Source organism: Melanerpes formicivorus, unplaced genomic scaffold (genome assembly GCF_026170545.1).
Source record: "Melanerpes formicivorus ecotype bairdi unplaced genomic scaffold, bMelFor1.0.p_v2 SCAF_5, whole genome shotgun sequence".
In the NCBI taxonomy this organism is placed as follows: domain Eukaryota; kingdom Metazoa; phylum Chordata; class Aves; order Piciformes; family Picidae; genus Melanerpes; species Melanerpes formicivorus.
This window is the reverse complement of record NW_027142357.1, coordinates 59,597-86,823: the sequence shown is the minus strand read 5'-3', so window position 1 is coordinate 86,823 and position 27,227 is coordinate 59,597. Positions and strand designations below refer to the sequence as shown.

At 49.0% G+C, this 27,227-nt stretch overlaps 1 protein-coding gene across 4 annotated transcripts in view; it reads right to left on the bottom strand.

Moving 5' to 3' along the window:
* The window catches only part of NCKAP1 (NCK associated protein 1), a 112,458-nt gene that overhangs the window by 43,599 nt on the left and 41,632 nt on the right, over positions 1-27,227 (bottom strand). For all 4 annotated transcript variants that reach the window (XM_068137830.1, XM_068137831.1, XM_068137832.1 and 1 more), the window contains 12 exons: positions 24,652-24,789; positions 23,875-23,923; positions 21,863-22,019; positions 18,985-19,041; positions 16,590-16,686; positions 15,974-16,080; positions 13,016-13,148; positions 7,042-7,123; positions 5,958-6,016; positions 4,640-4,785; positions 3,204-3,336; positions 516-635 (listed from right to left, as the gene is read on the bottom strand). In XM_068137830.1, the coding sequence (XP_067993931.1) occupies positions 516-635; positions 3,204-3,336; positions 4,640-4,785; positions 5,958-6,016; positions 7,042-7,123; positions 13,016-13,148; positions 15,974-16,080; positions 16,590-16,686; positions 18,985-19,041; positions 21,863-22,019; positions 23,875-23,923; positions 24,652-24,789 (1,278 nt within the window). The remainder of the gene's footprint in view (positions 1-515; positions 636-3,203; positions 3,337-4,639; positions 4,786-5,957; positions 6,017-7,041; positions 7,124-13,015; positions 13,149-15,973; positions 16,081-16,589; positions 16,687-18,984; positions 19,042-21,862; positions 22,020-23,874; positions 23,924-24,651; positions 24,790-27,227) is intronic.

Genomic DNA, 27,227 nt, shown 5'->3' with positions numbered 1-27,227 from the left:
CTCCAGGCCTCTGGGACCCTCACAGTCAAGAAGTTCCTCCTCATGGTGAGGTGGAACCTCCTGTGCTGGAGTTTCCATCCATTGCCTCTTGTCCTGTCCCAGGGCACAAGTAAGCAGAGCCTATCCCTGTCCCTTCCTTCCTGACCCCCAGGCCCTTAGATATTTACAGACATTGATCAGACCCACGCTCAGTCTTCTCCTCTCCACACTAAACAGCCCCAGGGCTCACAGCCTCTCCTCCCCAGGCAGTGCTCCAGTCCCTTCAGCATCCTTGGAGCCTCCCTTGGACTCTCTCCAGCAGATCCCTGTCCCTCTTGAACTGGGGAGCCCAGAATTGGATGCCACATTCTAGGTGAGGTCTCAGCAGGGCAGAGTAGAGGGGGAGGAGAACCTCCCTGGATCTGCTGGACACACTTCTCTCAATGCACCCCAGGATCCCATTGGCCATCTTGGCCACCAGGACACATTGCTGTCCCATGCACAACTTGCTGTCCACCAGAGATGAGCACACTCACCTGGTCACTCAGTGTACACTGTTCTGTGCAAATGTCTGTGATAAGATTTCGAGCCTGCTTAGCCATCTCATCCAGGAACATGTTACACAGGGAAAGGCTACGATCTCCGATGTGATGTCTCTGTCAGACAAGAGAAAGGAAGCCTGAATTTTCAGCTTCTCATTACTCCTGCAACATTCCCCAAATCATATAAAAGTAGGCTCTGAGAAATTAATTTACTAGTCCTCCATAATCCCAGCTCCAGGATTGTCTTTATTTTTGATATTCATTTCTTTTTTTCCTAAGCAACCTGAACCATTCATTCTCCCACGTCCCTGCTCTGGCTTAGTCTCATCGAAACCATTTTGCTCAGTGCATTTAGCAAAACCTTTTCTGTAAAAGGTGGTAAAACCCTTTCAAAAAGCTTTTAAAATAAAGAAAAGAAAGAAAGTAGTTTTTCATGTTCAATTTGGATCCAGTTTGATTTGTGGCACATCCATTTCTGTGAATTGCCTCTTCATTCATGTGCACCAGTCGTAAAGCTAAGAGAGACAGAGCCTGCAACTCAAGCTATAGAGAAGGCAGTGTCCCTCATACCACTGGAAAGAGTAAATAAGGAAGCCCTTGCTGCACTCATTTCTGCATTCATTGCCTTTGTCACTGGATGTGCACAAGCACAGCCTCTGTCTCACTGAAAACCCTTCTTTCACCACTTGTGTTTGCTTTCCAGCAGCCACACTGCCACACATTGTACCCAGCACAGCCAAGGTTATTTTCCCCAAATGATAATAGTTACCAAGCCACACAGTCCAGATACTGAATTCCAAGCTCTGCTGGCTGTGGCACAATGTGCTGAATTCACAGTGGACTTTGGCTACTGATTCCTTACTGTTACTATAACTGTTGTCAAAGACATCTCTTGTCCTGAAGGGAAGAATGTTAGGGGCTGGGAGGGACCTTGAAAGCTCATCCAGTCCAACCCCCCTGCCAGAGCAGGGTCACCAAGAACAGCTCACACAGGAACACATCCAGGCAGGTCTTGAGTATCTCCAGAGAGGGAGACTCCACAACCCCCCTGGGCAGCCTGCTCCAGTGTTCTGTCACCCTCACAGGGAAATAATTCTTCCTCCTGGTTTCCAAGGAACTTCCTATGTCTCAACTTCCACCCATTTCCTAGAAACTTCTGAGTGGTCAGCTAGCACCAACAGGAGTTTGCAGATGTTTAAAGCAAAGTATACAGGGAAAACAGAGATATATACACTGAGATGAATTTAGCAGAAGAGGATTTAATGCTTAAATAGGAAGACTCCATGTTGAGTATGTTGCCATAGATCTCATTCATCCAATTGTTTCAGATAGACACTATTAAGAACGAGTTCACTTTTATCAACTCTACTCAAAACCAGCCAAGTAAACCCCCAGAGTAATTCTGAAGTCAAAGGGCACACAGGGAACTGGCTGAAAGATATGTTTCATTCCAACATAGATAGAAAGAATTCCCTGAGAAGCAAGCCACTGCCTTTAACAATGAGGCCATTTCTTTATGCAACATTTGGCATTTCCCATTTCTATTTCTAACCTGACAGGTCTTGCACACCCTGCTTGTTACCACCACAAATACCTGCATTAGGCCATGTGTCACTTAGGATTTGCTTGGCTGTTTGAAAATCTTACTCAAGAAATATTACTGATGACAAGCCATACAGAATCACAAGCTCACAGGATGTTAGGGGTTGGAAGGGACCACTGGAGATTGAGTCCAACCCTCCTGCCAGAGCAGGACCATAGTATCCAGTGCAAGTCACACAGGAATGTGTCCAGATGGGTCTTGAAAGTCTCCAGAAAAGGAGACTCCACAACCTCTCTGGGTAGCCTGCTCCAGTGCTCTGTGACCCTCACAGTGAAGAAGTTCCTCCTCATGTTGAGGTGGAACCTCCTGTGCTGGAGTTCCATCTATTGCCCCTTGTCATATCCCAGGGTGCAACTGAGCAGAGGCTGTCCCTGTCCCTTCCTCCTTGACACCCAGCCCTTAGGTATTTATAAGCATTGATTAGATCCTTTCTGTCTTCTCCTCTCCACACCAAACAGCCCCAGGTTTCTCAGCCTCTCCTCACCAGGCAGGGCTCCAGTCCCTTCAGCATCCTTGCAGCCCTCCCTTGGACTCTCTCCAGCAGATCCCTGGCCCTCTTGAACTGGGGAGCCCAGAACTGGATGCAGTATTCTAGGTGAGGCCTCGCCAGGAGAGAATAGAGGGGAAGGAGAACCTCCCTGGATCTGCTGGACAAACTCCTCTCAATGAACCCCAGAAGTCCCAACTTCCTGTTTCCTTTTCCTATCAAGGAGTTTATAACTCATTTGGAACAAACAAACCAACCAACCAACCCTGTTGCTTAGTAAGTTTTAAAATGCATAAGATTCATTAGCACTGAAATCTGGATGCCCCAGAAGAAGAGCGATCTAACCTCTGTACCTTATCATAAACTCTCTTTAAAGTGAAGATAAATCATGCTTTGTCACTTCTGAAAAGGATTCTGAAATCTATGGGTGAAGAATCACCAAGGAAGGGATCTCTTTGGTTTACTTCCCTTGTTACCATTCTTGTCCCTTGCATGTTACACCTCGGTAAGACCTTCCTGCAGTATGCAGCTCTAATGCCCTCTGCTTTAAATGAGAGATGAAGACAACCAAGAAAATGTATGTCGAAATTACCTCTTCTGGGCACAGTTCATGGGTACAGCTCATAAAATGGGTACAAAGCAGTGGGAATGCAATTGAGTATCTTGACTGAGAGGGAAGCTCCAAACACTGCTGAAACATCTTCTCAAAAGCACGACTATAAAAACTGATCAGAGAAGAGACATTTAGATGGAACACAAACATAAGTTTGCTGTAAATAAAGCTGCTTCACACCAACCAAACATGCTGTTAAGTGTCAGATCTGTAATTAGAATGTATACTAAAAACTGCATCATGCTTTCAAAGAAGCTTGCTGTCTGCAGTAAACCCCCTAAACATTTTATTAGCATTTAGGCAAAAGCTGAAAATGATCCCAGACAGATTATATGACTGCTTGAAGAACCTCTCACAGATCCTTCTGAGTAACCTTTATCAAACTAATTCTGATGGAACCCAGAAATTACAGTATCACCAAGGTTGGAAGAGACCTCAAAGATCATCAAGTCCAACCAGTCACCCAACATCTCATGACTACTAAACCATGGCACCAAGTGGCACGTCCAATCCCCTCTTGAACACCTCCTGGGACAGTGACTCCACCACCTCCCTGGGCAGCACATTCCAATGGCTAACAACTCTCTCTGGGAAGAACTTTCTCCTCACCTCCAGCCTAAACTTCCCCTGGTGCAGCTTTAGACTGTGTCCTCTTGTTCTGGTGCTGGGTGCCTGGGAGAAGAGACCAACTGCCCCCAGGCTACAACCTCCCTTCAGGTAGTTGTAGAGGGCAATGAGGTCACCCCTGAGACTCCTCTTCTCCAGGCTAAGCAACCCCAGCTCCCTCAGCCTCTCCTCACAGGGCTGTGCTCAAGGCCTCTCCCCAGCCTCATTGCCCTTCTCTGGACACCTTCAAGTCTCTCAACGTCCTTCTTAAACTGAGGGGCCCAGAACTGGACACAGGACTCAAGGTGTGGCCTAACCAGTGCAGAGCACAGGGCACAATGACATCCCTGCTCCTGCTGGCCACACTATTCCTAATGCAGGCCAGGATGCCACTGGCCTTCTTGGCCACCTGGGCACCCTGCTGGCTCATGTTTAGGCAGCTGTCAATCAGCACCCCCAGGTCCCTCTCTGTTTGGCAGCTCTCCAGCCACTCTGACCCCAGCCTGTAGCTCTGCATGGGGGTGTTGTGGCCAAAGTGCAGCCCCTGGCACTTGGATTTGTTGAATGCCATCCTGTTGGACTCTGCCCATCTGTCCAGCCTGTTGCGGTCCCTCTGCAGAGCCCTTCTACCCTGTAACAGATCAACACCTGCTCCCAACTTGGTGTCATCTGCAAATTTGCTGATGAATGACTCAATCCCCCCCTAATGCTTCTCCCACTGCCCCACCACATCTTCCCATTAACTTTCTCTATGTACTTGCAAGGGTGAACGAAACAAGGAGTAGTGAAAAGCTTCCACAGTAACATACCAGAATATAGAAAGATCTGAGGTTTCCACCAACATCTCCACCAAAGAATCTACCATTTTTGTGTGGAAAATGATTGTGTTCATCATTTTTCCTAGTTCTCTGTGGTCTGCAAGACCCAGTGAAGCTTTAGAAACACTGGTGTAGGCCTGGAAAAACAAGGGAAAAGTAAATTATTATACCTAGAGATGCCAGTTTTGCCAATTCCATTGCTACTACCCAATGCAATTGGTAAATGCTATGCACAGAACACTTAAAAGAACATGGGTAGGCTTAAAAGGGTCTGCTTAAAAGAACTTGGGTAGGCTATTCTGTCTTTCCACTACAGCTTAAGGAAGGCAAACTGCCTTTCAAAGGAGTCCCCAGATGGCACTGGAATATGACATCAATTCACAGATAGACTGGAGAACAAATCAGGTTTTGGAAAGCAGGAGAAAGAGTGTTTTGAAAGTACAGATACATGTCTCCCCAGAGAGGAGCCTCCACCACCTCTCTGGGCAGCCTGATCCAGCCTTCTGGTACTCTCGCAGTGATTTTTCCTTATGTTCACATGGAACCTTCCATGCTCCAGCTTGCACCCATTGCCCTTTGTCCCATCATTGGGCATCACCCAGCAGAGCCTGGCTCCAGCCTCTGGGCACTCACCCTGCACATCTTTATCAACAGCAATGAGGTCACCTCTCAGGCTCCTCCTCTCCAAGCTCCAGAGCCCTCAGCTCCCTCAGGCTCTCCTCATGAGGAAGATGTTCCACTCCCCTAATCATCTTTGTGGCTTTGTGCTGGACTCTTTCAAGAAGTTCCCTGTGATCATTCTTGAACTGAGGGACCCAGAACTAGACACAATATTCCAGATGTGGCCTCACCAGGGCAGAGTAGAGGGACAGGAGAACCTCTGTTGACCTACTGACCACTCCCCTTCTAATACATCCCAGGATGACGTTGGTTTTCTTGGCCACTAGGGCACGTTGCTGATCTGCCTGAATGCTAGTTTCTCACTGAACATTCTCCACCTTCCCTTGGCTGGGCAGGCTTAATCACATTCTGCACAGCACAGCTGCCAGTAAACTGCTCATCCTAACACAATCTATTTCTGAATTGTTAGAAACACCTCAAAGAACAATTGGCAAGAAGCAGACAATGCAAACAAAGCTACCTCAAAATACAGCAAACAATCTGCTTCAGGATGGGTTTGATTTTAAGAGAGCTAAGTTATTCTTAGCTACCCTGTCAGAGCCATTTGCAGCCTGAGAGCAATCTAGAAAAGCAGTAATTTATTACACATTTAGGATTTCACTTAGTGAAGCATCACACAAAGGATTACCTGCAATCTAAACCAATCTAATCTCATTCCTCTGAAGTCAAATACCTCTCCATCTTCAACTGCATCAGGGGGAAAAACAAACAAACAACAAGTTAGAACATAAACTCTTTAGGAAAACAACTACAAATTCAGATAGCCTATGTCACACCTTCTAAACCTCCCCCCAAAGTACTCAAGGGTTACTTGGGCACTGAAGAGCTCATGCTTTTACTTAAGAATATCAATCCAGCAGAGCCACACTTACAGGAATTAAAATACCCAGGTGAGAACATGTGGAATATGCTTTCTACATTAAAAGGTAGGAATTAAAACACCCAGGTGACAACATGTGGAATATGCTTTCTACATGAGAAGTAAGAATTGAAATACCCAGGTGAAAACATAGGGAAAATGCTTTCTACACTAAAAGGTAGGAATTGAAATACCCAGGTGACAACATGTGGAATATGCTTGCTACATTAAAAGGTAGGAACTGAAATACCCAGGTGACAACATGTGGAATATGCTTGCTACATTAAAAGGTAGGAACTGAAATACCTAGGTGACAACATGTGGAATATGCTTTCTGCATGAAAAGGTAGGAATTAAAACACCCAGGTGACAATATGTGGAATATGCTTGCTACATTAAAAGGTAGGAATTAAAACAACCAGGTGACAACATGTGGAATATGCTTTCTGCATGAAAAGGTAGGAATTGAAATAGCCAGGTGAAAACATGTAGAATATGCTTGCTACACTAAAAGGTAAGAAGTAAAACACCTAGGTGCCAACATGTGGAATATGCTTTCTGAATGAACAGGTAGGAATTAAAACACCTAGGTGACAACATGTGGAATATGCCTGCTACATGAAAAGTGAAGGTTACTTCCCAATAGCACTCTTCAAAAGCTCTATCTGTATAGAGCTGCCCTGAAAGCCCCTGGGACACACAAGATGAAACAGATGCCATAATGAAAGAGGAACAAGGAAGCCAACTGAATTTCTGCAGGTAACCTGCAGGTTACACCACAGAAAGTGGTGCAGCTTTCCAGAGCAATCTGCCATTCTGTTTGCCATTTCCCCCGAATTTCCTTTCAGCTTACCTTGTTTCACGCTTAGTGAAGTCATTGTGTTTACAAAAGAGGACATGATGATTGATTCATCTTCTGGGCACACAGAAAGATTCTAAAAGAGATGTTGGTGCAATTATTATCATCATAATCTCACAGCTGGTTTATGAAACCATGTCAATAACCATGCCAACTTTATCAGCTGTACTCTGCAATGTATGCAGATTTCCACAAGGTAACTCGATCAATGCAGTAATTCAAAGAACACCATTTAACTCCTTTCACTTTTTAATACCTGGCTGGTGACAAATACCTAAGAAAAGCTTTCTTCCAAACCAGCATCTGCAAACACAAGGCAAGGAGGCCAATGACATCCTGCCATGCATCAGGAGTAGTGTGGCCAGCAGGTGCAGGGAAGTCATTCTGCCCTGTGCTCAGCACTGGTTAGGTCACACAGTGAGGACTTTGTCCAGTTCTTCTCAATTACTGAAGGACATTGAGATGGTTGAACATATCCAGAGAAGGGCAATGAGGCTGGGGAGAGCTCTATGAGGAGAGGCTGAGGGAGATGGGGATGTTAGTCTGGAGAACAGGAGGCTCAGGGGAGACCTTTTTGCTCTCTATAACTACCTGAAGGGAGGTTGTAGCCACGTGGGGGTTGGTCTCTTCTCCTGGGCAACCAGCACCAGAACAAGAGGACACAGTCTCAAGCTGTGCCAGGGGAGGGTTAGGCTTGAGGTGAAGAGAAAGTTCTTCTCAGAATGAGTAATTGGCCACTGGAATGTGGTGGTGGAGTCAGCCACCCTGGAGATGTTCAAAAAAGGACTGGATGTGGCACTTGGAGTCATGGTTTAGTTGTCAGGAGGTGTGTGACCATTTGTGTGTGACCCACAACAAGGTGTTAGGTAATACTTGATGATCTCTGAGGTCTTTTCAGGCTGTATACCAAACAATTTCCTGTTAGGCATCAGGGACATTTCCTGACCTCTGCAGGCACCTGCTTTGCCTGCAAAAAAATCCCGCCATGGCAGGATAGAACAGAGCCCATATCACCATCCCTTTGCTTCCAGAAAAGCTGATGTTGACTTCAGGGATTGATACCACCAAAAAGTGGGCTATCAATTTTTCCAATTTCACAAAATGCTGCAGTTCACAGGATCAGAGGATGTAAGGGGTTGGAAAGCACCTCTGTAGATCATCGAGTCCAACCCTGCTGCCAGAGCAGGAGCATAGAGTCCAGCACAGGTCACACAGGAAGACAGCCAGACAGGGATGGAAAGGCTTCAGAGAAGGAGACTCCACAACCTCTCTGGGCAGCCTGCTCCAGTGCTCTGTGAGCCTCACAGTGAGGAAGTTCCTACTCATGGTGAGGTGGAACCTCCTGTGCTGTAATTTCCATCCACTGCCCCTCGTCCTATCCCAGGGTACAAGTGAGCAGAGCCTGTCCCCTCCCTCTTGACCTCCAGCCCTTAGATATTGATAGACATTGATTAGATCCCATTCTCCTCTCCACACTAAACAGCCCCATGGCTCTCAGCCTCTCCTCACCAGGCAGTGCTCCAGTCCCTTCAGCATTCTTGTAGCCCTCCCTTGGACTCTCTCCAGCAGATCCCTGTCCCTCTTGGACTGGGGGGGGCCCAAAACTTGACACAATACTTCAGGTGAGGTCTCACCAGGGGAGAGCAGAGGAAGAGGAGGACCTCCTCCAGGCATGAAAAGGTACTTTCAGCAACTGCTTAAGACCATAGTGATGTTAAGTAATACAATACTGAAGCTTCTCATGATTCCAGCTCTGACTGACATTTGAACCTGAAGGCTCACTCATTTGGCTACTCTTGTGCTTGACACCTGTTATTAATCAATTAAAAAATACACCCAAGCTGAATTATGTTCCCTCATTTCTGTCTGTTTTGGTTGGAAAAGACCTTTAAGATCATCAAGTCCAACTGTTAAACCAGCACTACCATGTCAACACTAAGCCATGCTCCTTAGCATCACAATTACACATCTTTTAAATCTCTCCAGGGATTTAAAAGGAGAAGGCTCTGAGAAGGGCTTAGTGTGGCCATCCAATATCTGAAGGGGGCTAGAAGAAAGCTGGGGAAGGACTTTTTAGGGTGTCAGAGAGTGGTAGGACCGGGGGGAATGGAGCAAAACTAGAAGTGGGTAGATTGAGATTGGATGGTAGGAAGAAGTTCTTCTCCATGAGGGTGGTGAGAGACTGGAAGAGGTTGCCCAGGGAGGTGGTGGAAGCCTCATTGCCTGGAGGATTTTAAGGCCAGGCTGGATGTATCTTTAAGCAACCTGCTGTAGTGTGAGGTGTCCTTGCCCATGGCAGGGGAGTTGGAACTGGATGATCCTTGAGGTTTGTTCCAACCCTGACCATTGCCTGGAGAAGAGGAGGCTCAGGGGAGACCTTATTGTTCTCCACAACTACCTGAAGGGTGGTTGTAGCCAGGAGGGAGTTGGTCTTTTCTCCCAGGTGAGCAGCACCAGAACAAGAGGACACAATCTCAAGCTGCACCTGGGGAAGTTTAGGCTGGAGGTGAGGAGAAAGTTCTTCACTGAGAGAGTCATTTGCCATTGGGATGTGCTGCCCAGGGAGGTGGTGGAGTCACCATCACTGGAAGTGTTCAGGAGGAGACTTGATAGGGTGCTTGGTGCTATGGTCTAGTCATAAGGTCTGTGGGGATGGGTTGGATTTGATGATCTTTGAGGTCTCTTCCAATCTTGGTGATTCTGTGATGATTCTGTGGTGACTCCAGCACTTCCCTGGGGAAGGAGTAGCCCCAGCCTCACTAATACTTCCTCAGTGAAAGAAAATGAAGTCACAAGAATTTATTTCCTTCTGGCCAAAAGTAACTCTGGAAAAACACTGAACATGGTTCTGTTTGGAGGTGTTTTATGTTACAGGTATGGCAAAGGGGCTCCTGAAACACATGAAATGCACTTGTGCCACTGGTATAGCACTGAGAAGCCACTCACTCCATCCAGGAAACATTTTCCAAGGAATCAGTGACACATGGAAAGCAAAAATATGTAATTATGTCAGTCTTAAAGAAAAAAAACAAACAAATAATCTGTTGTACATAGGCTTCTGGTTTTAAAAAAGGCCCAAATGTAGGTGTTTTAGCACTGAAAGTCAATCCAAGGAATCAGTTGTATTTCATAATAATATTTAAACTCACTTAAAATTTAAATAAAGAGTAGGGTCTGTAAGCCCCACCCTCTGGCAAATGCTGCCTGAAGTGTCACATGAATTTTGGAACATAGTATCATAGTATCAGTCAGGGTTGGAAGGGACCACAAGGATCATCTAGTTCCAACCCCCCTGCCATGGGCAGGGACACCCCACACTAGATCAGCCTGGCCACAGCCTCATCCAGCCTGGGCTTAAACACCTCAAGGGATGGGGCCCCAGCCACCTCCCTGGACAACCCATTCCAGGGCTTCACCACTCTCATGGAGAAGAACTTCCTCCTCACCTCCAGCCTGAATCTCCCCACCTCCAGCTTCATTCCATTCCCCCTAGTCCTATCACTACCTGAGATCCTGAGCCAGTCCCTCCCCAGCCTTCCTGCAGCCCCCTTCAGATACTGGAAGGCCACAATGAGGTCACCTGGGAGCCTTCTCTTCTGCAGACTGAACAGCCCCAACTCCTTCAGTCTGTCCTCACAGGAGAGCAGCTCCAGCCCTCTGATCATCCTCATGGCCCTTCTCTGGACACCTTCCAGCACCTCCAGATCCCTCTTGGAATAGGAGCTCCAGAACTGGAGGCAGTACTCCAGGTGGGGTCTCACCAGGGCTGAGCAGAGGGGGAGAATCACCTCCCTTGACCTGCTGGCCACACTTCTCCTGATGCAGCCCAGGATCTGATTGGCTTTGCAGGCTGCAAGTGCACACTGAGAGCTCCTGTTGAGCTTCTCCTCCACCAGCACCCCCAAGTCTCTCTCCTCAGGGCTGCTTTCTAGCCAGTCCCTGCCCAGCCTGCATTTGTGCCTGGGATTGCCTCCATCCAGATGCAGGACCCTGCCCTTGGTCTTGTTGAACCTCCTGAGGTTGGCTTGTGCCCACCTCTCCAGCCTGTCCAGGTCCCTCTGGATGGCCTCCCTTCCCTCCAGCGTGTCTGCTGCACCACACAGCTTGGTGTCATCAGCAAACTTGCTGAGGGTGCACTCAATGCCACTGTCCATGGCACCCACAAAGATGTTGAACAAGCCTGGTCCCAGGACTGATCCCTGAACATGACAAAAAACTTTGGGGTACAAACTCAAGCCGAGGCTAGGCAGTTGACTTATTCACAAAATGTGAGCTCCATCTGGTGGTCACCAGGGAATCAAACCAAAGCACTTCACATAGCCTCTGGTTACCTTCTCAGGAAGAATAAGAAAGAACTAGAATAGAATTAGACTTAACCAGGTGTAAATAGATCTTTGAGATCGAGTCCAACCTATCCCCCAACACCATCTAATCAAGTAACCCATGGCACCAAGCACCCCATCAAGTCTCTTCCTGAACACCTCCAGGGATGGTGACTCCACCACCTCCCTGGGCAGCACATTCCAATGGGCAATCTCTCTGTGTAGAACTTCTTCCTAACCTCCAGCCTAAACCTCCCCTGGCACAGCTTGAGACCGTGTCCTCTTGTTCTGGTGCTGGTTGCCTGGGAGAAGAGACCAACCCCTTCCCGGCTACAACCTCCCTTCAGGGAGTTGTAGATAGCAATAAAGGCTCCCCTGAGCCTCCTTTTCTCCAGGCTAAGCAACCCCAGCTCCCTCAGCCTCTCCTCACAGGGCTGTGCCCCAGACCCCTCCCCAGCTTTGTTGCCCTTCTCTGGACACCTTCCAGCATCTCAACCTCCTTCCTAAACTGAGGGGCCCAGAACTGGACACAGGACTCAAGGTGTGGCCTAACCAACGCAGAGTACAGGGGCACAATGACTTCCCTGCTCCTGCTGGCCACACTGTTCCTGACACAGGCCAGGATGCCATTGGCCTTCTTGGCCACCTGGGCACACTACTGGCTCATGTTCAGCCTACTATTGACCAGCACCCCCAGGTCCCTTTCTGCCTGGCTGTTTCTGACAACACTACTTCAGAGGCACAACCTGTTTTGTTGTCTCTGTAACATTGATTAACAACAGGTAGGTCTTCATAAAGCAACCAGAAGCACAATTCTGAATATCAGAATTGAACAGTAAGTGAATTTGGCCTGCTCATAGCGTTCAAAAACCATCAGCCAAGATCACAGGATTTCAGGATGTTAGGGGTTGGAAGGGACCTGTGGAAATCCTAGAGTCCAACCCCCCTGCCAGAGCAGAACCACAGAATCCAGCACAGGTCACACAGGAACACATCCAGACAGGGCTGGAAAGTCCACAGAGAAGGAGTTCCACAACCTCTCTGGGCATCCTCTTCCAGTGCTCTGTCACCCTCACAGTAAAGCAGTTCTTCCTCATGTTGGGGTGGAACCTCCTGTGCTGTAGTTTATATGCATGGCCCCTTGTCTTACCACAGGGCACAAGTGAGCAGAGGCTGTCCCTGTCCCTTCCTTCCTGACCCCCAGCCCTAAGATATTGATGGACATGGATTAGATCCCATCTCAGTCTTCTCCTCTCCACACCAAACAGCCCCAGGGCTCTCAGCCTCTCCTCACCAGGCAGTGCTGCAGTCCCTTCAGCATCCTTGCAGCCCTCCCTTGGACTCTCTCCAGCAGATCCCTGTCCCTCTTGAAGTGGGGAGCCCAGAACTGGATGCAGTATTCCAGGTGGGGCAGAGCAGAGGGGAGCAGAACCTCTCTGGATCAGCTGGCCACACTCTTCTTGATGCCCCCCAGGATCCCACTGACCTAACAATAGCACCACATTCTGACCTGGTTTTAACTATCCAGTCTTTTAAGCCAGGATTGGATTCTATCCTTCAGAGAACAACTTCATAAAGTCCTGCTGGATAAAAGGTCTGCTTTCAAAGTTTGCATCTGAGGACCCAAAGCCACACTCATGCCATACCTGAACAAGCTCATTCAGGACCACTGCATCGAAGCCAGAGAGATACTGTACGTAGTATCTCTGCATCACCGGGCCGTACTTCCGCACGTGGGCTCTCAGCTCCTCCATGTAGAAGATCAGCTCAGCTATGTGTCTAGGCAGGAAGACAAGGGAAAGCTGACAAACATAACACATACACACAAAAATATCAAACCTTCTGGCTTGCAGTGCATTGCTCCTCCAAGGGATTTACTCCCAGACCTGGCATTTGACAAGCCTAATAATAGAAAAACCAGGAAAACCTTAGAATCACAGGATTGTCAGGGTTAGAAGGGGCCTCAAGGATCAGCCAGTTCCAATCCCCCCTGCCATGGGCAGGGACACCTCACACTACAGCAGGTTGCTCACAGCCACATCCAGCCTGGCCTTCAACACCTCCAGGGATGAGGCTTCCACCACCTCCCTGGGCAACCTCTGCCAGTCTCTCACCACCCTCATGGGGAACAACTTCTTCCTAACATCCAATCTCAATCTACCCATTTCTAGTTTTGCTCCATCCCTCCCAGTCCTATCACTATCTGACACCCTAAGAAGTCCCTCCCCAGCTTTCCTGTAGCCCCCTGCAGATACTGGAAGGCCACAAGAAGGTCTCCTCAGAGCCTTCTCTTCTCCACACTGAACAACCCCAACTCCCTCAGTCTGTCTCCAGAGCAGAGCAGCTCCAGCCCTCTGCTCATCCTTGTGGCCCTTCTCTGGACACATTCCAGCACCTCCAGATCCTTCCTGTAACAGAAGCTCCAGAACTGGACACAGTGCTCCAGATGGGGTCTCAGCAGAGTGGAGCAGAGGGGGAGAATCCTCTCCCTGGCCCTGCTGGCCACACTTCTCCTGCTGCAGCCCAGGCTCTGCTTGGCTCTCAGGACTGCAAGTGCACACTGCTGGCTCCTGTTGAGCTTCTCATCCCCAGCACCCCCAATATTCTCTTTCCTATTATTTAAATGACTTTATATAGAGGTAAATTTCTCTGCAAAGTGCACTTAATGACACATCACAGGATCAGTGGATGTTAGGGGTTGGAAGTGACCTCCAAAAACCATCAAGTACAACCTCCCTGCCATAGCACGACCATAGAATCCAGCACAGGTTGCACAGGAATGCATCCAGATGGGGCTTGAAAGCCTCCACAGGAGGCTCCACAACTGCTCTGGGCAGCCTGCTCCAGTGCTCTGAGACTCAGAGATAAGTTAACAGGATACCATCATAGCAATCCTCAAAGATCTGCATAACTACTCCCTTATTTTAGTAAGAACCCCTTCCATAATGCTCAGTCTGTGAAAAACCTCTCTCAAGAGGTGATTAAGTACAACAAATACAGCTGTAATAACTGCTTGGATGCAATGTCTTTTGTTACATTCCATGAAGGTGGTCAAATACTTGCACAAGGTTGTTTCAGAGAGGCTCTGGGACCTCCATCAGTCCCCTAGCACCTAAGTCCAGTGAAGGAAACTCCAAAGGTTTGCCTGCTCTAGCTCCAGAACTAGCCTTGTGATTGCCAGTTGTGTAACCTCCTGCAGCTTATACAGAGACTTCCTGTTCCATCTGGTGTTCACTAACCCTGAGAACGACTCCAGGACCACTAGTGGCCTTCTGGCTATCTGTAATCCCATTTCTCCCTTTTACCTGCTCTGCTGACATGAAGGGTGTATCACACAAACAAATCTTAACCTCCTTTAAAAGACTTCTTTGTTACAATACAGGAAGTGTTTCACAAATCAACAAATCAAGTTTCCTTCCCCCCACTAACACTGAAGACAAGGGGAAAAGCTTCATTTTTGCATCATCAAGGCAAATACAGAATGCATTTAAGCCCAAGTTCACAACACAGCAACTTTAACAGTTCAATATTTCAAAGGATGTGAGGTTTAATTAAAAAGGGCATCCCCATCACAGCCTCTGAACCATTCCTTAACTGTCATTACATTTAAATCCCAAGTTCTATGCCCCTGCTCTGTGAAGGGCCTTTGATTCCAGCAAAGTATTTCTATGTAATTTGCATTCTGATGGTGTAAGAGATTAGATCTTGTCTCTCTTGATGTGAATCCACAAAGATAAAAACACCTTTGCTCCTTGCCTAGAAAATAGCTGCTAAGGGAGGAGATGGTGAGCACATGTCACTGGATAAGGACTCTCTGAAATGTGCATAGACAGGAGCTTCTCTACCCATCAGCTACCCCAGAAACAGAGGATGGTGAAAAGGACAATGCATCCACCACCTGGACACATACCTAAAAAACCCCTGTGACTAAAGAACTGTATAAAAGACCTGAGCAATGCCTGCTGAGAAGAAGAAAATACAAGGAGAGATAAGGACAGACACGGGAGAAAAGACATCACCCTGCAGCCTGGAAGAGCAGACCAGGAGGAACTCTTTCTCCACATTCCAAGTTCCACCTGCTGCAAGTCATGAAGCTGAAGAGGCTGCTCAGAGAAGGACCTGGACTTTGGGATCTCTCCCTCCCCTCCTCCAGCGGAGGACAGGACAGCCAACAAGGATGACATCTCCTCCAAGCCAAAGAGACAGCAGCCTTCCTCCCCAGACCCAAACCGTCTTGGGGGGCGTGGTAATAGAATTCCTTTCCTTTTCTCTCTCCCTCTTCTCCCTCTCTATTTTTACCCTCTCACTCTCTCCCCTCTTCTGTTCCATCCACTTTATTTTGTTAATCAATAGTCTCAGGGCTGTTGATGTTATGGGCCTCGTTTTTGCCTCTGATTTTGTGACACAGGAATGTTCAAAAAACTGAGGCTCTTTCCCTCTCTGGACTGAGACAGACGGGAAGGTTAACATTCCCCCAGGTAAAGGACCTCCAACAGTCCCAACTTTCCCATATATAGTCACATCCTTTTGCCCATTCCTTCAAATGGGTTTCTCCTGTGAAATTCCCTTAACTAACTAAGGTCCCACCCTGGAAAGGAACATACTTGTCTATGAAATCATCTGCGCTCTTCTTCGGCATGTTATCCGCGTGGCGGAGGAGCCAAATGATTTCATCACGAGCAAAGGATAACGCCATGAACACAAAAAGGGCCTGGGAAAAAAGACAAACACAAGAGTCGTTCACAAACCTATAGATATGAAATCATAGAATTACAGTATCCCAGTACCACAGTACATGAAAGGTTGGAAAAGACCTCCAGAGATTATCCAGTTCAACCCCCCCCTGCCAAAGCAACATCACCCGGAGTAGTCTGCACAGGAATGCATCCAGGAGGGGTTTGAAAGTCTCCAGAGAAGGAGACTCCACAACCTCTCTGGGCAGCCTGCTCCAGGGCTGGAAAACAAAGTATCTTTAAGATCATCAAGCCCAGCCATTATTTTACCCTGCCAAGTCTGGTGCTAAACCATGTCCCTTAGCATCTCTGTGTCTTTTAAACACTTCCAGGCATGGAATCGGAATTCTTAGGGTTGGAAGGGACCTCAAGGATCATCCAGTTCCAATCCCCGCTGCCGTGGGCAGCCCCTCCGGAACTGTCGGATGCTGACTGAATACCACGCTGCCAAGATTCCACAAATGCAGAAGATGAGCCCCACAGTTACCTTGGGGCCCAGCAGGCCTGGTTGATCAGACAGGACAGTGGCCAGTTCTTTGAGGGCAGAACGTAGAAACTTGCGTCTTTCTCTATGCATGGAACCTCTGCATCAAGAGAGCAAAGCAAGGAATCATCCACTCTGCAAACCACCAAACCTTGGAGCTTTCACAGTATCACAGTATAACTTAGGCTGGAAAGGGCCTCGAGGATCATTGAGTCCAACCTATCAACACAGACCCCATGACTAGACCATGGCACCAAGTGCCACATCCAATCTCCTCTTGAACACCTCCAGGGATGGTGACTCCACCACCTCCCTGGGCAGCACATTCCAATGACGAACGACTCGCTCGGTGAAGAACTTTCTCCTCACTTCGAGTCTAAACCTCCCCTGGCACAGCTTGAGACTGTGTCCTCATGTTCTGGTGCTGGTTGCCTGGGAGAAGAGACCAACCCCTTCCCGGCCACAACCACCCTTCAGGTAGTTGTAGAGGGCCATGAGGTCACCCCTGAGCCTCCTCTTCTCCAGGCTAAGCAACCCCAGCTCCCTCAGCCTCTCCTCACAGGGCTGTGCTCAAGGCCTCTCCCCAGCCTTCTTGCCCTTCTCTGGACACCTTCAAGTCTCTCAATGTCCTTCTTAAACTGAGGGGCCCAGAACTGGACACAGGACTCAAGGTGAGGCCTAACCAGTGCAGAGTACAGGGGCACAATGACTTCCCTGCTCCTGCTGGCCACACTATTCCTAATGCAGGCCAGGATGCCACTGGCCTTCTTGGCCACCTGGGCACACTGCTGGCTCATATTCAGGTGGCTGTCAATCAGCACCCCCAGGTCCCTCTCTGTTTGGGAGCTCTCCAGCCACTCCGACCCCAGCCTGTAGCTCTTGCATGGGATTGCCGTAGCCAAAGTGCAGCACTTGGCACTTGGACTTGTTGAATGCCATCCCATTGGACTCTGCCCATCTGTCCAGTTGGTCGAGGTCCCTCTGCAGAGCCTTTCCTAACACTTAAGCCCAAGCTCACATCATAGCAGCTTCAATAGTTCAAAGGATGTGGGGTTTAATTGAAATGGGCATCCCCATCACACACTCTGTATGTTCCTTAACTACTGTTACATTTAAACCCCTGTGCTCCTGCTCTGTGAAGTGCCTTTAACTCCAGCAAAATATCTGTATGTAATTTGCATTTGCAAGTAATTGTGGTGGGTTGAAAATTCTCTGTGTGTGTCCCCCCCATTAAATTTGCCAGACCAGCTCAGGTGGAAGCAAATAAAAGCTGTGTTTACCAGCAAAACTGCAATCTACAACGGAATGCAATGAGTAGGTACAAAAGATCCAGGATTTACAATAATTAGAGGGATTTACAATTAATAAACAGCACAAGAACCCCTTCTGGCCAAGGACCAGAGGAAGCTACCAGCTTCTCCCTCTCTGCCTCCCTCTTACCCACCCTGTACAAAAGGGACAAGAGACAGAAGCAGAGAAGTTAATACCAGTCACAACAAGAGCGGTGCACCCAAGGTCAAGAAGCAGCAAGTTAGTATCTCCCAGACAAAGGAAGCAAGAACAGAGACTGTTTTGGTACAACTAGTTTAAGTCCCTTATCCAAGTATCATAGTATCAGTCAGGGTTGGAAGGGACCAAAAGGATCATCCAGTTCCAACTCCCCTGCCATGGGCAGGGACACCTCTTCCAACGGGATTGTTTAGAACTATCATTATATTCCTTTTTACACCCACCAGTGTAAAACATTTATTTACATTTTACTACATTTATTTACATTTTACTACTTTCTGTTCAAGATCTCTGAAAAAGTTTTAAAGGCATATAGTAATTAAGACAAAAGGAAACTGAAGAATTCAGTGAGTGCTCCCATCCTGATAATATGAAAGAGAATCTAACACTTGGCAAGTTAAAGTCATCACAGAATTGTCAGGCTTGGAAGGGACCTCAAGGATCATCCAGCTCCAACCTTCCTGCCATAGGCAGGGACACCTCACACTACAGCACCTTGCTCACAGCCACATCCAGCCTGGCCTCCAAAACCTCCAGGGATGAGGCTTCTACCACCTCCCTGGGCAACCTCTGCCAGAGTCTCAACACCCTCATGGGGAAGAACTTCCTAACATCCAATCTCAATCTACCCATTTCTAGCTTTGCTCCATTCCCCCCAGTCCTATCACTTCCTCACACCCTCAAAAGTCCCTCCCCAGCTTTCCTGTAGCCCACTTCAGGTACTGGAAGGGCACAAGGAGGTCTTCTCATGGCATTAAGCACATCCAGATTGAAAAGACCAATCAGTGCATGACCCCCTTTGAAAACACAGAACTGAAATCAGCATTCAACAAATCCTGTCAGAAAACCAGCACTGAAATGTGTCAGGAAGGCTTTGTGAGGCACTCACGCATGGGAGACGGCGGCTTCTTTACACTCTCTGATGTCATTGATGCGCTTGTTGTAGCTGCAAGGGAAAAAGAACAAGCCAGTAAGTATCTGACCAGGACTTGAGAGGAGATGCAGGATACAGCAAAAAGCTCGCACAGCTTAGTTCTCCAATTGCAGAATGTGGTGGGTTGAAATTCATCCTCCCCCCCCAACATGAACTTTGCCAGACCAGCTCAGCTGGAAGCAAATGCAAGCTGTATTTACAAGCAGAACTGCAGTCCACAAAGGAATGCCATGGATATGTGCAAACTATCCAGGATTTACAATATTTACAGGGATTTACAATTAATAAACAGCACAAGGACCTCCCCTGGCCAAAGACCAGGGGAAACTACCAGCTTCTCCTTCCCTGCCTCCCCAGAACTGGACACAGTACTCAAGGTGTGGCCTAACCAGTGCAGTGTACAGGGGCACAATGACTTCCCTGCTCCTGCTGGCCACACTATCCTTGATGCAGGCCAGGATGCCATTGGCCTTCTTGGTCACCTGGGCACACTGCTGGCTTATGTTTAGGCAGCTGTCAATCAGCACCCCCAGGTCCCTTTCTGTTTGACAGCTCTCAGCCACTCTGACCCCAGCCTGTAGCTCTGCATGGGGTTGCCATGGCCGAAGTGCAGCCCCTGGCACTTGGACTTGTTGAATGCCATCCTGTTGGACTCTGCGCATCTGTCCAGTCTGTCGAGGTCCTCTGCAGAGCCCTTCTGCCCTCTAACTAACATCTGCCCCTAACTTGCTGTCAGCTGCAAACTTGCTGATGACTGACTCGACTCCCTCATCCAAATCATCAATGAAGATGTTAAAGAGCACAGGGCCCAGCACTGATCCCTGGCGGACACCACTGGTGCCTGGCTGCCAGCTGGCTGTGGCACCATTCACCACCACTCTCTGGGCTCAGCCTCCAGCCAGTTCCTAACCCAGCTCAGAGTGCTGCTGTCCATGCCAGGGGCTGACAGCTTAGCCAGCAGTTTGCTGTGGGGGATGGTGTCAAAGGCCTTGCTGAAGTCCAGATAGACCACATCCACAGCCTGCCCCACATCCACCAGGCTGTCACCCGGGCATAGAAGGAGATCAGGTTGGTCAGGCAGGACCTGCCCTTCCTAAATCCCTGTTGGCTGGACCTGAGCCCTTGGCCATCCTTCAGGTGCGCAGTTATTGCTGCCAGGATAATCTGCTCCATCACTTTCCCTGGCACTCAGGTCAGGCTGACTGGCCTGGAGTTTCCAGGTTCCTCCATCCAACCCTTCTTGTGGATGGGGATCACACTGGCCAGCTTCCAGTCACCTGGGACCTCTCCAGTGAGCCAGGACTGGAGGAAAATGATGGAGAGCGGCTTGGCAGCTCACCTGCCAGCTCTCTCAGCACCCTAGGATGGATGCCATCTGGTCCCATGGATTTGTGAGTCCCAACACTGCTTCTGAGTTTTCAGATGATACACTGCAGAACCAGTGGCAGACAGATCCAGCTTTTCAAGCAAACTCCACATTTGTGACATCACTTCTATTCACTAGGTTAAGATTTGGGGGTGAGATCATTGCTTTTGCCATTTTAGAGACTGATTCACCAGATCCTTTCAGAAGGGTGATTAAAATAAACGGCAGGAGATGGTTATGAAAGCAGGCTCCAGAAAGTTATGCATTACAGAAACAATCACAGGATCAGAGGGTGTTAGGGGTTGCAAGGGACCTCTGGAGATCTCCGAGTCCAACCCCACTGCCACAGCACAATGGTAGAATCCAGCACAGGACACACAGGAATGCGTCCAGATGGGTCTTGAAAGGCTCCAGAGACGGAGACTCCACAACCTCTCTGGGCAGCCTGCTCCAGGCCTCTGTCACCCCCACAGTGAAGAATTTCCTCCTCATGGTGAGGTGGAACCTCCTGTGCTGGAGTTTCCATACAGTGCCCCTTGTCCTGTCACAGGACGCAAGTCAGCAGAGCCTGTCCCTGTCCCTTCCTTCCTGACCCCCAGGCCCTTAGATATTTACAGACATTGATCAGATCCCCTCTCAGCCTTCTCCCCACACTAAACAGCCCCAGGGCTCTCAGCCTCTCCTCACTCCAGTCCCTTCAGCATCCTTGGGAGCCCTCCCTGGGACTCTGTCCAGCAGATCCCTGTCCCTCCTGAACTGGGGAGCCCAGAACTGGATGCAATATTCCAGGTGAGGTCTCAGCAGGGCAGAGTAGAGGGGGAGGAGAACCTCCCTGGATCTGCTGGACACACTCCTCTGAATGCACCCCAGGATCCCATTGGCTTTCTTGGGGGAGGAGAGGGAGGAGAGGGAGGAGAGGGAGGAGAGGGAGGAGAGGGAGGAGAGGGAGGAGAGGGAGGAGAGGGAGGAGAGGGAGGAGAGGGAGGAGAGGGAGGAGAGGGAGGAGAGGGAGGAGAGGGAGGAGAGGGAGGAGAGGGAGGAGAGGGAGGAGAGGGAGGAGAGGGAGGAGAGGGAGGAGAGGGAGGAGAGGGAGGAGAGGGAGGAGAGGGAGGAGAGGGAGGAGAGGGAGGAGAGGGAGGAGAGGGAGGAGAGGGAGGAGAGGGAGGAGAGGGAGGAGAGGGAGGAGAGGGAGGAGAGGGAGGAGAGGGAGGAGAGGGAGGAGAGGGAGGAGAGGGAGGAGAGGGAGGAGAGGGAGGAGAGGGAGGAGAGGGAGGAGAGGGAGGAGAGGGAGGAGAGGGAGGAGAGGGAGGAGAGGGAGGAGAGGGAGGAGAGGGAGGAGAGGGAGGAGAGGGAGGAGAGGGAGGAGAGGGAGGAGAGGGAGGAGAGGGAGGAGAGGGAGGAGAGTTCAAGAAATGCTAGGTTTTAGGGTAAGTTCTGAGAGGAGAGAAAGAGAGCATGAAAGCTTACCCTCGTATGTTTACAAACAAGTCTTCTGCAGCTTTGTGAATGTGGAATACTTCATCTCGAAACAGAGCCAAGCAAGAGCTGCTTTGGAGTGCAAGTTTCCAAAGGTTCAGAGCTGTAGCATCGCTGTTGAGGATTCCATGGCACAAAATAAATCCAACTTCAAAAGTTCATGTTGGTGTGTGTCACAAACCAGGTGCATAAAAGACAGCAAGAGAAGACTGAGATTATTAAGTATTTTCTCCTAAACAGTTCAGATAGTTCATTGGTAGACTGTTAGAGGGATAACATTGTTTTATATCTGAAAAATAAAGTATCATTATCTACACTGTCCACAGAATCACAGAATTATTTGGGCTGGAAAAGACTTCTAAGATCATCAAGTGCAGCCTATGACCTAACACCACCACGTCAGCTAAACCATTACACCAAGTGCCACAACCAAGCTTTTCTTAAAGACCTCCAGTGATGGCAACTCTACCACCTCCCTGGGCAGCACATCCCAGTGCCTAAGCAGCCTTTTTCTGAGGAAGTGCTTCCTAATTTCCAACCTAAACCTACCCTGGCACAGCTTCAGGCCATGCCCTATTGTCCTGTCGCAAGCTGCCTGGGAGCAGAGCCTGACCCCCACCTGACTACAACTTCCTTTTAAGTAGTTGCAGAGAGTGATAAGGTTCCCCCTGAGTCTCCTCTTCTCCAGGCTGAACACCCCCAGCTTCCTCAGCCTCTACTCATCAGACTTTCCCCTCCAGCCCCCTCCCCAGTCTGGCTGCTCTCCTCTGCACCTGCTCCAGCACCTCAATATCCTTCCTGAAGTGAGGGCCCCAGAGCTGCACACAGTGCTGGAATTGAGGCCTCACCAGTGCTGAGCACAGGGCAGAATTTCATCCCTGCTCCTGCTGCCCACACTATTCCTGCTGTCAGCCAAGATGCCCTTGGCCTTCCCTGCCCCCTGGGCACATTGCTGGCTCCAGTCCACCTGTTGTCACCCAGCACTGCCAGGTCCCTCTCTGCCAGGCTGCTCTCCAGCCACTCACCCCCAGTCTGTAGCCTGCATGAGGCTATTGTGGCCAAAGTGCAGGACCCTGATGTTGGCCTTGTTGAACCTCATCCCATTGGCCTCAGCCCACTGACCCAGTGGAGATGTTTTTGTAACATTTTTTGGTCACATGAATTCTTTAACGCCCATACTGCTCAGCTATTGTCATGGGAATTGTTTTAGTCAAAGCTTGCTGTCAGTGTTGCTGACATACTCCATTCCAGCACCATATGCTGTGTCCAGTTCTGGGCCCCTCAATTCCAGAAAGATGTTGAGATGCTGGAACATGTCCAGAGAAGGGCAAGAAGGCTGGGGAAGGGTCTGGAGCACAAGGCTGGGAAGGGGTCTGGAGCACAGCCCTGTGAGGAGAGGCTGAGGGAGCTGGGAGTGTTTAGCCTGGAGAAGAGGAGGCTCAGTGTGAGGTCTCCCTGCCCATGGCAGGGGGGGCGGAACTAAATGATCCCTGTGGTCCCTTCCAACCCTGACTGATACTAAGAGAAGTTGCAGACAGGTGGGGGTTGGTCTCTTCTCCCAGACAACCAGTGACAGAAGGAGAGGACAGTCTCAAGCTGCAGCAGGGGAGGTTTGGGCAGGATGTGAGGAAGCAATCCTTCCCAGAAGGAGAGATTGGCCATTGGGATGTGCAGCCCAGGGAGGTGGTGGAGTCACCGTCCCTGGAAGTGTTTAAAACCAGCCTGGATGAGGCACTCAGTGCCATGGGTTAGCTGATTAGATGGTGTTGGGTGATAGGTTGGACTTGATGATCTTGGAGGTCTCTTCCAACCTGGTTGATTCTGAGACTCTCTCTTCGGCGCACACCAAAGCGTGATGCACACAAAGGAGATTTACTCAATGAATAAACCTCTAGAACCTCATCTGCACAGAACAGCTTTTGTACAGCCCAGGAAAGCAAACACTCTTTCAAATCTTAATTTTTCTCCTACAACCAGGAGCTGTTTGAGAAGACTGTACTCACAAATGATCCATTTTTCCATTGCATCCAGAGAGAGGTATTCACACGGCATCTGTTGATAAAACAGCAAGTTGCAGCCAACTGATTTGATAGAAAAGACAGCTCAGAAGAAAGTCCTCTTAGATAAAAAAGTAAGGGGGACAAATAAAGCCTTAAATGCTGATGACTCATGGAATACTGCTGCTGATTGCTAACAGGGCACTGTTCCATCCCTTTAGAAGCCCAGGGTTGGAATAGTACATGAGCCTCCTCCATACCCTCCAATACCTCCAACAGAAAAGGGAACATTTGATTTCAACAAAGATTGTATTTAAGGCTCCTTAATGCATGCTACTTAAGGCTTTTGAGGTATACTAAGCACAAGCTGGGAGCTGGCATGTTGTCAAGTGAGATGACCATCCACATCAACCTGAGGCAGCGAATGCAAGCAGCAAGTTTTAAAGGCAGCATCACTTCTGATTCCCACTTTGTTGGCCCACAGACATCTGGGGCAGCACACAGGATGCCTTCCTTCTAACACTGCTGAAGTTAATGTGGCTTCCCTTCACCTTGTGATTATCAAATGCTAGAAATGAAGGCATGAGCCTACCTCAACAGAACCTTTCATGAACGTAAGAAACCTTCTCCCCCATACTGGAGTGTTCAGTTCTCCCAACAGGCCTACTTACAGCTCTGATAAAAAGCTACATTAAAACAAACCAACCCCCAAACGTGCCCAGATGGTCTCTCAGAAAAACCTGGGTCACTTCTATCACAGAACCCAAAACAAAAAGGCCATACTGTGTCAGACTGTGCAGGATTGAGCATTGTACTGGGGGCACTGATGAGGCTCAGTAGTTGTGCATTTCTCCACTGGTCAGCTGAGAGATTTCTTCGAGGATAGACCATCTGGAGTGAAATCAGAGCATCTGAAAGAGACTAAAAAGGAGAGCCAATGATTTCTTTGATATCACAGAATCACCAAGGTTGGAAGAGACCACAAAGATCATCAAGTCCAATCTGTCACCACAGACCTCATGACTAAACCATGGCACCAAGTGCCATGTCCCATCCCCTCTTGAACACCTCCTGGGATGGAGACTCCACCACCTCCCTGGGCAGCACATTCCAAAGGCTAACAACTCTCTCTGGGAAGAACTTCTTACTCACCTCGAGCCCAAACCTCCCCTGGCACAGCTTGAGACTGTGTCCTCTTGTTCTGGTGCTGGTTGCCTGGGAGAAGAGACCAACCCCCTCCTGGCTACAACCTCCCTTCAGGTAGTTGTAGAGAGCAATGAGGTCTCCTCTGAGCCTCCTCTTCTCCAGGCTAAACAACCCCAGCTCCCTCAGCCTCTCCTCACAGGGCTGTGCTCAAGGCCTCTCCCCAGCCTCATTGCCCTTCTCTGGACACCTTCAAGTCTCTCAACGTCCTTCTTAAACTGAGGGGCCCAGAACTGGACACAGGACTCAAGGTGTGGCCTAACCAGTGCAGAGTACAGGGCACAATGACTTCCCTGCTCCTGCTGGCCACACTATTCCTAATGCAGGCCAGGATGCCATTGGCCTTCTTGGCCACCTGGGCACACTGCTGGCTCATGTTTAGGTGGCTGTCAATCAGCACCCCCAGGTCCCTTTCTGTTTGGCAGCTCTCCAGCCACTCTGACCCCAGCCTGTAGCTCTGCATGGGGTTGTTGTGGCCAAAGTGCAGCCCCTGGCACTTGGACTTGTTGAATGCCATCTTTTGGACTCTGCCCATCTGTCCAGTTGGTTAAGATCCCTCTGCAGAGCTCTGCTACCCTGTGACAGATCAACTCCTGCTCCCAACTTGGTGTCATCTGCAAATTTGCTGATGACTGACTCGACCCCCTCATCCTGATCATCAATGGAGATGTTAAAGCGGATAGGGCCCAGAACTGATCCCTGGGGGCTCAGCTTTGGACAAACATTCCAAGTCCTTTCCCTTATTTTGTGAATAGTGTATTGACCCTGCCAAACTTCAAGCATGAGAGCCACTCAATACTGGTTTCTCAGAGGTGCTGGTTTGTCAGCATCATTACTAATGATAATTAAAACCTTTCACTGAACTAGCTCTGAAATGGAACCAGAGATTCACACCCACTGCATCTAGTTTATTTGACATATGAAAGACTAATCCAGGCTTAGGGAAACATGAAAAGAAGCAGGAGGCTTGGATTGGATTATTTTTTCCCTAATTAGAGTTATAAAACTTCCAAGTTCAGAGATAGAGGCCACAAAAAAAGACCCAAACAAATAGAAACATCAGCAGGGAGAACAAATCTGTAATGTACAACTCAAAGTTCTTTGGTTTTATTCACTAATTATTCAAGCATCACAATCAGTGTGTTATTGCCTTCTCCAGCTCTTCATTTACTATTTTTAACTCCCCCTGCCCCGTGCTAGCAAATAATTACATGCAGCAGCAGCATCGAAGCAGATTAAGCTTAATCTGCATCTTCAAAGCAGAATAATCTTATCTGCAGAAGTGTGGTTCTATACTTTCCCCTGTCTTCTGCATCAATACTGGTGGTTGTACAAAATCCCATGGAGCCAGGTCACAGGATCATAGGATGTTAGGGGTTGGAAGGGACCTCTGGAGATCACCGAGTCCAACCCCCCTGCCATAGCAGGACCACAGAACCTAGAGCAGGTCACACAGGAATGCATACTCTCTGGCCAGCCTGTTCCAGTGCTCTGTCACCCTCACAGTGAAGAAGTTCTTCATCATGTTGAGGTGGAACCTCCTGTGCTGTAGGTTACATCCACTGCCCCTTGTCCTGTCACAGGGTGCAGCTGAGCAGAGGCTGTCCCTGTCCCTTCCTTCCTGACCCCCAGTCCTCAGATGTTGACAGACATTGATCAGATCCCCTCTCAGTCTTCTCCTCTCCACACTAAACAGCTCCACAGCTCTCAGCCTCTCCTCACCAGGGAGTGCTCCAGTCCCTTCATCACCCTTGTAGCTCTCTCTCCTGCAGATCCCTGTCCCTCTTGAAGTGGGGAGCCCAGAACTGGATGCAATATTCCAGGTGAGGTCTTAGCAGGGCAGAGTAGAGAGGGAGGAGAACCTCCCTGGATCTGCTGGACACACTCCCCTTAATGCATCCTAGGACCCCACTGGCCTTCTTGACCATCAGGGCACATTGCTGTCACATGCAGAACTTGCTGTCCACCAGCACTCCCAGGTCCTTCTCCACAGGGCTGTTCTCCAGCAGATCCCCTCCCAGCCTGTACTGCTGCAGTTCATTCTTCCTCCCTAGGCACAGGACTCTGCACTTCTCCTTGTTGTACCTCATTAAGTTATTATTTAGTGGGAATCAGTACATGATTTATGCATTATGCCAGCAGAGAAGGTCACAAAG